The following is a 14,945-nucleotide window of genomic DNA, read 5'->3' as shown; positions in this document are numbered from 1 at the left end:
AGTTATAATAAAAAAAAAAATAAAGTGGCTTTACTTTTAAAGTCAATGTATTGGCCAGAGCTGACAATTATTGCGAGAGCTGAGAACGAGCAACAGACGACTAGTGCAAGGCGTATTTATAAGGTTATATCTAGAAATACATACATATGTATTATACTGTCAAGTTGTTTTCTTGGGGTTTAATCCGTGTATCGATTCGAATGTTAAAGCTTACAAATTCTAAATTTTTTGTTTTCGAATCGTGTTACAGAGTAACAGCTTACATTTTCTTTGACTTCAATTCTATATAATTTATACTGATTACAAGGTCTAATAACCTGAAGCCGACTTGGGGTTTTTTTAAATTTTCCAAAAGTCATTAAAAAAATGTAAGTAGAAACTACTCTGAGAGTTGGGTAGTGATTTATAGTTAGTTATGCGACAGCTTCTTTAGTTGTTGTTGTAACAGTTTGACTCAAGCTATCTAATCTCTGATCATTGGTATCCCGTTGCTCAACTTCCGAGATGTAAAAACTTCAGAAGCACCTAGAGGCGTATTCGGTAGACAGAATACACTGGTATAAACAGCGTAAACCCTGAACATACTAGGACAAGAAAGGAAAATTCAATGATATCACTTGTATAAGATACCTTTCATCCATTACCACTCAACCCATCACACTTCTTATTTATCCCACACAATTATTGAGAACAACATCCGACACACTAATTCTACGTATAGGGGTGGATAAGGTCTGCATACCCCTCGTATCATATACATTTAATACCAACACATTTCCTATGCTTAATCTCTCAGTCACTCCTCTGTGGGGTACCTATTATCTTTGGCAACAGTACCGAACTTTTCCCGAATTACAGACTTTATCGTGTATCAGTCTTTTAACCGAAATTCTCTTCCCGCGAATTTGAATTTAAACAACAGCCACCCGAAGAGACCTCTCCTATAACCGAGACAAGACAAAGTTCGAAACTCTGCCCTGCGGGCTAACGGTTCACGTGGTACCAGAATATGTGGTTCCCATGTCAAATCATTCCAATGAAAGGCTGAAGTTACATTTGATCATTTGCGCCCCGGCAGATTAGAGGTACTGATAACACCCATTTCCCCGGCATCGCAATAACACCAAAGTTACATACCCCTGGGGGAGATGGTAGGGGTAGAAATTTGCCATCCCTGTAGGTCATAACCCGGGTGGTGCATTAGGACTTTTGTGACAGGCTAGCAAGGACGTATCAAGAGGGCACCATTTGATGCAAAGTTGAGCACTTGCAAAATCGTCGAAAGTCCATAGGATTAGATGGTGTGGCTAGCCAAATAGCGTGCCAACAGCAAGTGTCTATTGAATAATATGTGAACATTTGTCTGACCAAAGATAACCTAGTCTCCTCATGTAAATGATCCAGACTGGTCATATTGATCAGTTGCAACCAGAAGTGCATTAGTTTAAGCCGCTTATAATCCACGCCGTTGGGTATCGCTTAAAAATGAGGTTCTTACTGGGGCTATAAAATTGAGAAGCAACTGTCTAGTCAACAATATGTGAAAATTTGTCAGACCAAAAGTAACCTAGTCTCCTCATGTAAATGATCCACACTGATCATATCGATCAGTTGTAACCAGGAGTGCATTAGTTTAGGCCACTTATAATCTACGCCGTAGAATATCGCTAAGGAATGAGGTTCATTCTGGGGCTATATAATAAAGAATTCACATACAATTGTACAAAACATTTGAAATTCACATGGAATTTTCTTTCATAAATATTTTTTTATAAATTTGTTTTGTTATTTCTATACAATTAATTAAAATAATAATGTTAATTAATAATTTCAGTTTCGTGTAAATTATTAGTCATAATCCATTGTTTGTTAAGTTAATTATTAATAGGTGTGTTCATGATGTAAAACACAAAAACATTACATGGCCATTTCTATATTCCTTGAGTTGAAATACTCAGAATTCATGATCGATTTAGATTTACAATTAATCGTTCAATATCGAAAGATATCTAAAAATGACGATCAATTTCCCTCGATTATGGACAAGTTTTTACACCCAGAAATAAATTTATCCTTTTCTCTTATTTTGTTTAATCATATTCTAGAAAGTATTTCAGATTCCCCTTGAATTTTGCTAGTAGCAGTAAAAACTCAACTCTGTGTATATTTTTTCAAGGCTTTAAATACTTAGGGTCGCAAATAAATACCGAAATAGAAATTGCAAAGAGAGCAACTAATGTTTACCCCTCATTGTAGTACCAGCTAGTAATATGACGTTCAAATATTTACTTTATAAACAAAACAAAAACATTTTAAATAATATAGAATATTCAACTTACGGACACATGTATGCATAAGAAATAATATTAAAAAACAATAATAACTAGTTGACGTAAATGCATTAACCCTTTAAAAGGCGTAAACAAAATAAAAACAATTAAATTTTTCAGTATATTTAGATAGGGAATAACTCTGCATTTACCACAAATGCGGAATCTGAACAAGTATATAAATGACAATCAAAACATTTTATATTTATCTCTTTTTAAAGAAATTCTATTTTTTCTTCATTCTCATTTAGATTATAGAAGTCAGAAGAAAGCCAAACGTCACTGTATACATTTTTCTTGGCATTGTAAGTAAAAGTAGTACTTTAACCAGAAGTAATCTATTGCAAAGTAAATATTGCATTTACAATCCAAATGAAACGTGACAATTCTCTTCATAACTTCAGTCAACTCTGTAACCAGGGGTTATGCCAAAAAAAAATATATTCGTTTAAATACTTGAAAGCTTTGGTCGACATCCATAGTCAAAGGGAACGCAAGTAATCAGCTGTTTAAAAATATAACAAATTAAATTCAAAACAAAAAATATGTATAATCTGAAGATTTTAAAATTTAATGTAATGGCATTACTGTCTATGCAGTATGTTCTCTCGATCACTGTCTTAAAGGGTTAAACAAAAGTATTATCATTACAAAATATATATGTATAAGATTTTGTTTGTTAAAGTTTAAAAATACAAAACAAAACTAATTAAACAGCAATGTAAAATAAATTTATTAAATGACAATTCATCACTGTCAAATTATCTCCACCACCATCATCAACAACATCTTTTTCTATTTCTACAATTTCATAACAAATGAGGGTGAATGAGTGTTTTAAAAGAAATGGCAAAAAAAGTTATATACAAACATTTCGGCATATAATTAAGTTATCCTAAAAATTAAAACAACAAAAATTAAAAAAAAAAAAAACAATAAAATTAAGTATGTAAATTGATATTGTACGTGTGCGTTTGTTATTTTATTTATTTATGTATATTATTGATCGTCATTTTTAATTTTGTTTATTTATTTTATTGTTTTTTCTTAATTTTTTTTTAAATCACAACTTACGAAATTCTAAAAAAAACTAACCCGGAACTGAGACACAATTGATTAAGAAAGAAATACACCAATACAATTATACATACAAACCATCCATCCATACATCTATACTATAAACAAATAAAATAAATTTAAAAAAAATAACATACCAGCAACAAACAACAACAATTATTAATAATAACCTGCTTCGACAAGAGATTAACACATAAATTGCGCTAATTCTGATAAGCTTAACGAAAAAATAATAATATTAAATAAATAAAGCTTCACAACAACAATAACAATAATAAAAAATCATTTAATAAGCCACAAAAAGCTAACGAAATCAAAATCGAAAAAGCTTATACGACGAAATATTACACAAAAGAATTGAATAAATTTTAACTCGAATAAATATTTAGAGGGTTCACATCACATTAAACAACCAATTGACCAATCAACCAATAACATTGAATAATTGAGAGCAAAAACAAAAATACTAATATAAAAGATTAGACTAATTATCTATAACGTATCGTAGACGAAGGCAATTACATTACGCAGATAAAATGTTCTGGTATTAAAATTGATCGTAGCAACTTCAAATCATTTTATATATTTGTACAATTTTACATTATTAGTAGGCTGTTGACTTTTTTAGTCCGTTTTATGAAAGTAGTTAAATTTAGATTATAAAATGATTAAGTTCTTAAAATAAACAAGCAGATAATCTGGTAATATTTGTTATTGATTAAAAGTTATGGAAACTATTTGAATAATGAATTAATTACGATAGACAGATGTAAACAGAGTATATTACTAACAAATTCTTATGAACAAATAACTATCAGCTGTTAGAATGACCTTGGTTATACAAAATTTTCCAAGTTCCGTAATAACCAAAATTCTCATATATAACCCTTGGTTTGTTTACACGTAGAGACTAGATAAGAATCAAGGCTTATATACGAGAATTTTGGAACTTAAAAAATCTGTTGTTGAAATGACATTCTTACAGCTGATTTGACAATTCGCTTTCGATTTAAACTGTTAAGATCTTTTGTGTTTTTTGCAGATCGAAATAATCGTAAACGTTATGTCGCCTTCGAATTGGAATCCTTATGTTCCAAAACAACTGAACATCTTCATTTTATAACTTTTATTAATTATCCTGCAGAAAGCGCCTTATATAAATTCTTATTATGTATTCTTCATAAAAGTTTCTGTATTCCCCAAATTCCTGACGAATTCTGATTAATGGGTAAAGGACGACTTTAATTTTTATAGAAAGGAGAAATATAAAAACCATTTTTATATCACGAAAATTAGTCCATTAAGGTACATACTACTCGTTTTAGCATCAAAGCACTGCGTACTTTGCAATTCTTCGCTTTTAGGCGTCAATTTTTTGTTTTATTTATATAAAGAACTCACGTTTTTCTGCAGCTTTCACTTATTTTTCACCATTAAACTCGTTTTAATTTATTAAAATTCCTAAATACACATTAAAAAAATTATATATAAATTGTTAAAATCAGCTGACATATTAGTGCGTCGCTTTTGACGCTTATAAAAGTAGATCTACTTTAAGATGGAGGTCCACACTACGTGTTTTCGCGTCAAAGTATTTCGTACCTTTCATACCTTCTTTGCATCCTACGCATCAAGTTACATGTTACGCTTCTTAAGCGTCAATTTTTTGCTTTATTTATAAAGAACTTCGCATTTTTCTCACAATTTAACTCGTTTTAGTTTATTCAAATTGTTAAATACACATTAAAAATAGAATATAAATTGTATAAATCATATATGACAGCCCAGTAGGGTTCTATAAATCGACTTTCGAATAATCGACTTTTTGTCGAAAAAAGTCAAAGTCGACTATTTTGTTCCAAAAAAGTCGATAACTCGACTATCGTCTGTGAAAAAAGTCGAAAAGTCGACTTTGTTAATAAAAGCCGAAAAGTCGGAAAGTCGAAAAAAGTCGAATAAAGTCGAAAAAAGTCGAAAACTCGAAAATTGTAGAAAAAAGCCCAAAATATTCGGAAATTTTAAAAAAGTGGAAAAAAAGTCAAAAACTCTAAAATAGTCGGAAAAACTGGAAAAAAGTCAAAAAATAGTCGAAAAAAATTCGAAAGAAGTCGAAAATAGTCAAAAAGTCGAAAAAAATCGATAAGTCGGAAAAAGTCGACTATTTATAAAATACTTACCACCTTATTCATAAACAAAATTTTTATTTTATAAACAGTTTATAAATTAGATTTCGTATGGAAATTTTGTTTTATAAAGCTTTTATAAAATAAAAATGTTGTTTGTGAATAAGGGGGTTATAGTCGAAAAGTCTAAAAGTCGACTTTTAACTAAATTAAAAAAGTCGAAAAGTCGACTTTTCGTCGACAGCCGATTAGAATGCGAAGAAGCGTAGAACGCGTGGTGTAGACCTCCAGATTTAAGAATCCTACGCGTCAAGGCTTTCTAAGCTTTTGTCACAGGGTATTAGGGTGATCGATTATTCGACATTTTCCAAAAACCGGTTTTCGAATTCTTCGAATAGTTGACATTTAAAAAAAACCGGTTGATATTTTTCAAATTCAGAAAAAACCGGTTAACCGGTTTTTCATTATAAATAAAAAAACATATTTGATTTGAAAAACTTAATGTTTATGTTTAAATTTGATTAATAAAACATGGCCCGAAGTTATTTTTAACAGTTTAAAAGAGTATAACTTTAGATCTAGTCGTCTGATTTACATTATTTCATTAATATAAAAAAATTAAGAAAAAAGTGGGACACTTCTGTTAAACATAAGGTACTATGTAATCCTAGCTTATTTTAAAAGCCCTGTTTAGGAAATTTGCATAGGCATTCCAACACTTCCATAAAATTTCAGCCGTAAATTAATTATTGTAATTGGAATATAATCTTAAGATTGATAAAATTTTATCAAATAGTTATCAATTTTACAAATAAGTTTTTTTTTAATTAATTAGGAAAATCAAAAAAGTTTAACCAAAGGAGCTTTAGTAAAATATACGCTAGCTCCTCGACTCGAATATTTTTAAAATTTAGGCGGGCTGTATTATTATTTACTTAAAAATTTCATTTAAATAATCTTTGAATACAAAGCAAATAAAAGTATTCGAAACCAGTTTTTAAAAAGTGAAAAAACCGGGTTATTCGATATTCGAAAAATCAACATTAAGAAAAAACCGACACTGGTAAAGCAGAAAAAACCGGTTTTAAAACCGGTTGAAAAATCGAGTCGATCACCCTACAGGGTATACAGAGGCTTCACGAGCAAAAAACTATTTCTATCTCTTTCAACACAAGTTTCACACTCTTTTTTTTAGCTGTATTTTATATATCTCTTCATACACAAGTTTCACTTGTGAAAAAGTGTAGAACGTCTGGTGTGGACCTCCAGCTTAAGCGAGATATTGGCGGTCACAGGTCACAAAAAATCAGATTTTTTTTGTCTATATCTGGAGCTATTATAATTTCTATAAATAATGTAAGCAAAAAAACTTCTTTTGCGTAAAATACAACTTTTTAAGCTTTAAATAATCACATTTATCACTTTTGTTAATTTTTTAACAGTTTCAAATAAATTGTATTGTTTTGATATGTTTTGAAGTTTTTATTATTTGTTTGTTGTGCATAGTTGTAAAAGTAGGTACTATTTACAGACAGGGATGTTCATTGTGATTTCAAGGAAATTTCAATAACATTAAGCAAAATGATTTAAATTAACAAAATATATGATAAATTACCTCATTTCGAGTAGATTTCGATTGAAATCTCGATATTGCATAATTTCGTTTGGTCTGAATGGGCCCAATTGGATCTTGAAATATATATACATATGTATGTATATGTTAATAATATAGGAGGATGAGACATTAATTCTGATTAATCTAAAATTTAGACAACTGAGCAGAGAGAAATTTGGTATACTAAAATAAAATAATCTGCAGAAGATACTAATTTCGGTCTGTGGACAGCTTTTTAGATAGTTGTATTATAACTTAAGGAGGACGATTTTGAATATTACAAATAATTCTTAATTTCTTTAAAAAAAACCTAATAAGCAATTCGGGAATTCTCCAATATATAAATTGATTACATGTTTTTATTAAATTATAAATTTTTTTATTAAATTATAAATACTTACTAAGAACATGAAAATCATTGTAATTAGCTTTGAATTCTATTTATCAAGAAGTGTATGTACGAATGTCCATATGTATGTATGAAGTGTATTCCATGAACTATGTGTACAAAGGTTTGTTTTCGTCTATAAAAATGGTGTTGTTTTCTCATATTCGCTGATTCATTAAATATAGTTGTCGTTTGCTTTTTTGTTGTTGTTGTATTTTTTGCGATATGCATGAGTTAGCTGGCCATGTGGTAATTATTTTACACCAGGAAGATCTCAAATTGAAATATGTATGTATATGTATTTAAAAATAATAAAAAAGAAACAAACTTGTGTGTGTCTTAAATTTCAAATAATCCTTTAAATGTTATTATATTATAAAGTGATTAATTGTTTTAAATTTGATTGCTTAAGTAGTTACTTTAACAGGGAACAATTAAAAAATTTTTATTAAAAAATTCCTGAAAATTAAAAATATTCTTCATTTAAAATTACCTTATACTAAAATTAATTTTTTAGCTGAAAGCGTCTTGTCCACACTTATCACTCAAACTGTCATTTTGTTTTACTAAGTGGCAGTTCTACACAGGGAAACTTTTGAGTTTGTGTGTGGGAGAAAGAGATGGTTGATATTTCGTTCTCTTTTTCTCACACACAAAATCAAAAGTTTCTCAAAAAAGTTTCCCTGTGTGAACCGACAATAACACAATCAATAAAATGACAGTTAACGAGAGCCTGATTTGAGGTGTGAAAAGGCACTTAGCTTAGCTTCTTACTTACTACTCAGTTAAATGTGGCTTAACATGCTGTTGGATTAAACTCGAAACAAATTTAAACTGATTGTGTTTCGACACTTCCAAAATTTTTATGTTTAACTGGTCAATAATACTCAGATAAACCGAGATAACAAAGAAACTAAACGATTATAGAAAAACACAAAATTCAGTTTAAGCTAGGTTTAAACAATTAAAATAGAATAGTATCAGAAAAACTCGCTATTTTTTTTTTGACTAGCAAAAGAAGTCGAGAAAAGTCGAAAAGTTATAAAAGTCGAAATTGAAAAAGTCTAAAAGTCGACTTTTTGTTCGAGCTATAAAGCCCTATACAATCATTGTTTAATCTCCGATTAAATTTCTTTCGTATTTAACATAACAAGTTAAGCTATATTTAACTGAATAGCAGAAGACTAGACCTTGGAACATAAATTATTTAAAAATTATTCAGAAAAATTAAGTACTTTTCAAGATAAAATTCATTAATTCCCATGTCCTTTTTGCCCTTGAGGCTTGTAAATTTTATTGTAAATAAAAATAAGTTAGAATAAAGAAAACTCAAAAAGTGTAAAGCCCAATGTAAAGGGAGAGACTTACCGTTGTAAAAATGTCACCGCAATCAAAATAAATGGCTCTGTTGGAGTTTGAAGTTGTTGTGGTAGTCGAGGTATTATTTTGCACAATTGCTGCAGACATTTTGTATTATTTTATATTAAAAAAATTAATGCAATAACAATGACATGCAACAGGGCTAGAGTTGACGACTATAGATAAATTGCTAAGCAATTGGAATTTTTGTTTTTATTTTTCTTATTAGTCAATTTTGTTATTGTTTTAAACACAAACACTTGAAACACTTGTTGATTTTATTGTTGTTGTATTCTTATTATACGCTCGCTATTATAATTTTATAGTTAGTTATTGATTTGTCATATTTGTTTAAAATAACTTAATTAATTGTATTCATTCCTTTACATGTATGTACGTATTTTAAATTATTGTTCTCAATTGCTATTAATTTTTTTTGTTTATTTTTTTTTTTTGCATTTATTATTGTTTATTTATTGTCTTAGTTGCGGTGTTGGACGACGAGTATCGACAATTGATGCAATTATAACTTGTAGTTTTCTATTGATTTGCCAAGAGAGTTAGAAAATCAATTTGAAATTTTGTTTCCAATGCAATGCAACTAAACGAACTATGTTCTCCAAATTACGCGTGTTTCTTTTTTATTACTATTATTTTTAAAATATTAGCAAAAACTCTCCAGTCAATAACACAATGATCGCCTAACACACTATTATTTGCATTTGTTGGAAGACGGGCGGGCGCACACCAACTCACTACTTGCATTCAAAAGCACACACAATTAAAGGAGAGGGAGCAGCAGCAGCTATTGCGACGTTGGTTGATACGCTGTTTTAAATTATACAAACGAAGAAACAGGCGACAAAGAAGTTGAAGCAGTAAAGGAATCAACAACGAAAAAACATTAAAGTCTCATAAAATACGAAAAAAAAATCAAAATGTATACACAAATGTATATTTTTTTATTATTTATTTACTGATTGTTATTTTGGTTCTTGAGAAGACAGATAAAAGAATAAAAAAGTGCTTGGTTGCTTTATTCTACAGTTCTCTTCGTTGAAGTTGTTGTTGCCTTTTTCAACAGTTCTTTCAATTTATAATTTGCCTGAATTTGCTGCTTTCTGCATGCACATACAAACATACACAAACATTCAGTCACTCAAATGAAATATTATGAATGTAAATGTGTGAGTAGTTCTTATTTTTATTTCTTTCTTTTTTGTTCTCGACTTCGTTTTTAAACGTGTTTTTTCTTTGTTAATTTTCTTAATTCGTTTCTTTTTCCAAGATTTTATTCTTTATTTTTTTTTTGTTTGCTTCTTTCTTTCTTTGTTTGTTTTCTTATTCGTTAACTCAGATCTAATTCTTATTATCAACTAGCGAACAAAATGACTAAAACAGAATTGAACACAATACAATCATAATAATAATGAAAAGAAGAGGAAGAGTGAGTGTAATTGTAATCACTTTTCGTCCGATCAGAGCGCTGTTTTTACTTTTAGATCGTTACTTGGCGACTGTTAATGTGAGACTAGTGTAGCATTAAAGTTTGTTGCTTTACTTAACTTTATTTTTGCTTTTATGTTTTATTGTTGTTTTGTTGTGTGCTCCAGCGAGACATGATTTGATTTTGTTTTTGTATTTATTTCTTTATATTATTACGTCGTTGTGGTTGTCGTTACGTTGGATTTTGTTTTTTCATCGTTAGTTTTTATTTTTTTTTGTTTTGTTATTTGGAGTTTAGTGGTGGTATTTTCGTTATTCGATTAATCCGCTGCTGGTGGTAGTAAAAATGTCCGTGTACTATTGTTGTTGTTGTTGTAGTTAGTGGTAGTTTTATTGTTGTTTTGTATTTCTCAACGGCAACAGGCAGGCAATCAGTTTTGAACAGATCGTATGACAAATATACAAAGTAGAATGCAGAAAGTAAGTAAAAACCCAAATAAATATAAAAGTATGTACATACATATGTGTCTTTAATGCATTTTATTTTTTACTCTTTCTAAATTTTGTAAGTTCTTAGTTCAAGGAACAGCATTTTTTAATCCTAGTACATAAATACATACTACGCACTTTATTAAATGTAAAAAACATGCTTGCTTAAGTTAAACTTACAACTTGTTGCATTTTATATTGTACATAAAATCTATATTGTACATACATACATACATACATTTGGGCAATTTCGTGTCAAGTGACCCAAGTCAAAAAATCGATTTGGATGAAATTTGCAGCATGGTTAGTACTATTGGATAATAGGTCAGACACATTTTGAAAAAAAGCTTTTATTGCGCCAAATGGTTTTGCGCTTGTCAGGTTAACTACCTCGAGCTCCCGTCTCTTTAAAGCTATTACATTCGCCCTTTCGTTGCCGACTACTCCCGAGTGGTCTGGTATGATGTAAACCTTACCTCTGGGAGAGTATTCAGTTAAAGCTTTCTTTGAATCCAATACGGTCTTAGATATAATTCTATCACCTGATATCACCCTAATTGCCTTCATGCTGTCGGTAAATATATTAAGAGCAGTGTGCGCCATATTTATTCTAATCCAATTTATGCATTCCGTTATTGCACGGACTTCTGTTATGATTAGGTAAACGGTGGTATATTTCTGTTTCTGGGTCTTCAATATAGAACCCCAGTCCCAATTTGTCCCCCAATTTAGAGCCATCCGTGTAACAACGGATTCCTACTGGTATTTGCTCTAATGTTCCGCTTGACCAAGACATTCTATCTGGGATCAAAGTTTCCGACATATTCTGTGTCTGGTATGCGATCAGACACGATCGATGATTGTGTATAACCTACCAATGTGTCCAGTATACATAAATGACGTGTCCTATAACCGCTTTAGGCCAGTTTGCCTAAAGAAAAGAGCCGTTCGGCTGTAAGCGCCGCCTCATATCTTAAATATGTTTCAATGGGTGGAATATCTAGCAACGTTTCCAGAGCCCTGGTTGAAGTAGTACACATGGCACTACTTATACCCGGCTTAGCGGCATGTACGTTGAACTCCCTGTAGTAGTTTGATATTACACTTTTTATCCAAAGCAGATTATTGAACTGGTCTTTTACACTTTTATAAAGCCAATTTGTCATAGTAGGACTAAGACCCCATTTCATGCCTGTAGTTCTCCTACATATCGCTCAGCACCGATGTGCCTTGTTGATCCTATCATCAATGTGGTGTCTCCATTCTAATTTCCGGTCAAGGATTACACCTAAGTACTTAACTTTGTCTGTCATCGGTATCTTCTTGCCCTGGAAGCAAGGTTCATTATACGTAGAAATTTTTGTCTTTCTTGTCAAAATACAGATTTGCGTTTGATCTGGGCCGTATTCAGAGCCTCCTCAGCTCTTCTACACAAGTAATTTGGATCCTTTCCTTTTAAAAGTATTACGACCAGAGTATGAAAATAAACTAAACGAAACGTTTGCAATTGTTTTATTTTGATCTTTGCAGTGAGTAAAACAGAAACAAAACCAAAACAACAAAAACGATTTTCTCATTTGGTTTTGTATTGTTTTTGCGTCTGAGCACATGTACATTAACTCAAATGTACGCAGCTAGAAAAGAAAACAATGGGAGCAAAACTGAAAAGTTTCGAGCAAAACATTTTCGCAAACGTTTCCTGATTGTTTTGCTCATTACAAAAACATTTTTGAGTAGTATTAAAAGAAAACTTGTAAAGTTTTTAGTTTTGTAGATGCCTATGTGAAATACAGTTGTAATAAAAACAAAAACAAAATAAAAACCATAAAAAATGAGACGATATCAAACACACACTATATGATTCTTTCATAAAATACGTTTCTGCATTTGTTTTGTTCTCATATGTACGATTGTAAAGGCAAAAAAGCAAGTAGATGAGTGAAAAGTCAATTGTTTTGTTTTCGCTCTTTCTCACTTAAAAAGTATTTGTTTTAGTTTTGCTCATGTACAGAATGATTTAAAAATTTTGAAAAGTTTTGTACATTTTGGAAACGTTTGCGAAATGTTTCGTTTGTTTTCATACTCTGATTATGACATCGGTTAGGGTTCTTAGGAGGCTATTAATCGTGGTAACCCAGAGTAAAGGTGACAAAATGCCACCCTGTGGTATACCGCGAAATATCTTTTTCCTGATAGTTATATCGTACATCTCGCAACTTATCTAAATGTTCCTTATCATGTAGTTGATCCAGTTACGGAGCACCCGGTCAACATAACAATTCAAAGATCATTGGGTAATGTTATTAAAAAATTTGACGATTATTGTCTATCACAAAAGAACGTTGCAATGGAATATTTTAAATTTAACATGATTTCTCAAATAAGAAAAACAAACTATTAACGAGTTTGAGACCGAACTTCGGAAGCAATTTCCCTTCTGTGAATTTAAATGCAATTGTGGCGTCCTCTATGAAGAAAGAATGCTTCGTGATCGTATTATTTTTGGCGTTCATGACAAGAAATTGCAAATAAAGCTATTAGTTGGTATAGATTAAACATTAGTAAAGGTGCTGGAAACATGCAAAATTTATGAAGCGGCTAATGTCAACAAAAGTATTGTGGTAGTAGCCAGTGTAACAGCGGAGGACTCCATTAAACGTTTTTGTTTTAATTGCGTATATTCTTGGTCTCCAAAGCACATAAATGAGTGCAAGGCAAAGGACGTTACTTGTCGCATATGTTCAAAAGTTGGACACATCACAAGAAGGATGACGATAACAACAATAATAATAATAGTGGTCGCAACAACAAACGAGGAATTGGTAGTATTGCTTGGGGTAACATTCATGGTGGGTCTTACTGTATGAAGAAAGTAGGAGATGAGTTAAGTAATGGAAATTATTTTAGAGTGAACACAATAGATTCTATTCTAAATCGGACGAAATGGACTAAGGAATATTGAGTTGAAGGGGAGATTTTTAAAATTGTAGATTGATACTGGAGCTGAAATGAGTTATAACCTTTATGAATGGTTATAGACAAAATTGTATTGCCAGATGCTACGGATTTATTTATTGAAGAGTACAATGATGTTTTTCACGATTTTGGTAAGTTCCCGGGATAATACAAAATTTATTTAAAAGAAGATTCTCGACCAGTGATTAACTATAGGAAAAGGGTACCGCATGCATTAATGGATATGTTGAAGACGGAATTGGATTGTATGGTTCAGGACGGAATAATTTCAGTCATAGATTATCCAACCGATTGGATAAATAATTTGCAAATTGTGGAGAAACCAAATGATGAATGTATTAAGCAAGAACACTTTAGAACAGATTTAACGACATTCATGACACCGTTCGGATGATATACATAGATTTAATAGGTTGCCTTTTGGCCTTACTTGTGCACCTGAAGTGTTTCAGAGATTTTTGGTGATATTCCAGGTGTTAATATTTATTTTGAAGACATTTTGATAGGTGCGAACAGGATCACATTTTAAGATTAGTGATGCAACGGGCAAAGATAATAATGTTTAATTTAAATACAATACAGGAAAGATTTTGTAAATTTCATGGGAAATATTATATCGTACAACGAGATTAAGGCTGGAAGGAAATATTGTGATGCAAAGACCGAAGAAAGGTCAGACGTTTTGCGCTTTCTTGGGTTTGTGAAATATTTAGCTCGGTAATTTAATAAGACTTTATGTTTTAGAACTTATTGACTATTGTTGCTTCCGAACCTATTCTCGCAGTTTATAATCCTAGATTACCTGTTAAAACAAATGCCTCTAAGGAAGGATTGGGATGTGTATTTTTTCAGGAAGGGCATCCCATCGCTTTCGCGTGTCAACGTCTGGATGGGGATGAGAAATACAGTCGCATTTTTAGATATATTGAGATACTCGTCATTCCTGAAAAACTGCAGGACAAGATAATCAAGTGGTCGCACGGGCCACACTTTGGCACTGAAAAGACATTGGCTAGGGCTAGTGAATTATATTATTGGCCTGGAATGATTAGCATGATTAAAGAAATGGTTCAGTCTTGTATAGTTTGTGTGAAATTTCGAAGGAATAGTCAGAAAGAGCAGTTAATACAAGAGGAATCCCC

The 14,945-nt window shown here is 31.1% G+C and overlaps 1 protein-coding gene across 1 annotated transcript in view; it reads right to left on the bottom strand.

The window, feature by feature from the left end:
- The window catches only part of LOC119611223 (protein TIS11), a 53,417-nt gene extending 42,968 nt beyond the window's left edge, over window positions 1-10,449 (bottom strand). Inside the window, exon 1 of the mRNA XM_037966741.1 lies at window positions 8,902-10,449. Within this exon, the coding sequence (XP_037822669.1) occupies window positions 8,902-9,000 (99 nt within the window). The 5' untranslated portion in view covers window positions 9,001-10,449. The remainder of the gene's footprint in view (window positions 1-8,901) is intronic.
- Window positions 10,450-14,945: the final 4,496 nt, after the last annotated feature.

This window comes from Lucilia sericata, unplaced genomic scaffold (genome assembly GCF_015586225.1).
Source record: "Lucilia sericata isolate MDLA Ls3-8-SP2 unplaced genomic scaffold, ASM1558622v1 Contig000031F_arrow, whole genome shotgun sequence".
In the NCBI taxonomy this organism is placed as follows: Eukaryota; Metazoa; Arthropoda; class Insecta; order Diptera; family Calliphoridae; genus Lucilia; species Lucilia sericata.
The sequence above is the reverse complement of the archived record's forward strand: the minus strand, read 5'-3'. Positions and strand labels throughout refer to the sequence as shown.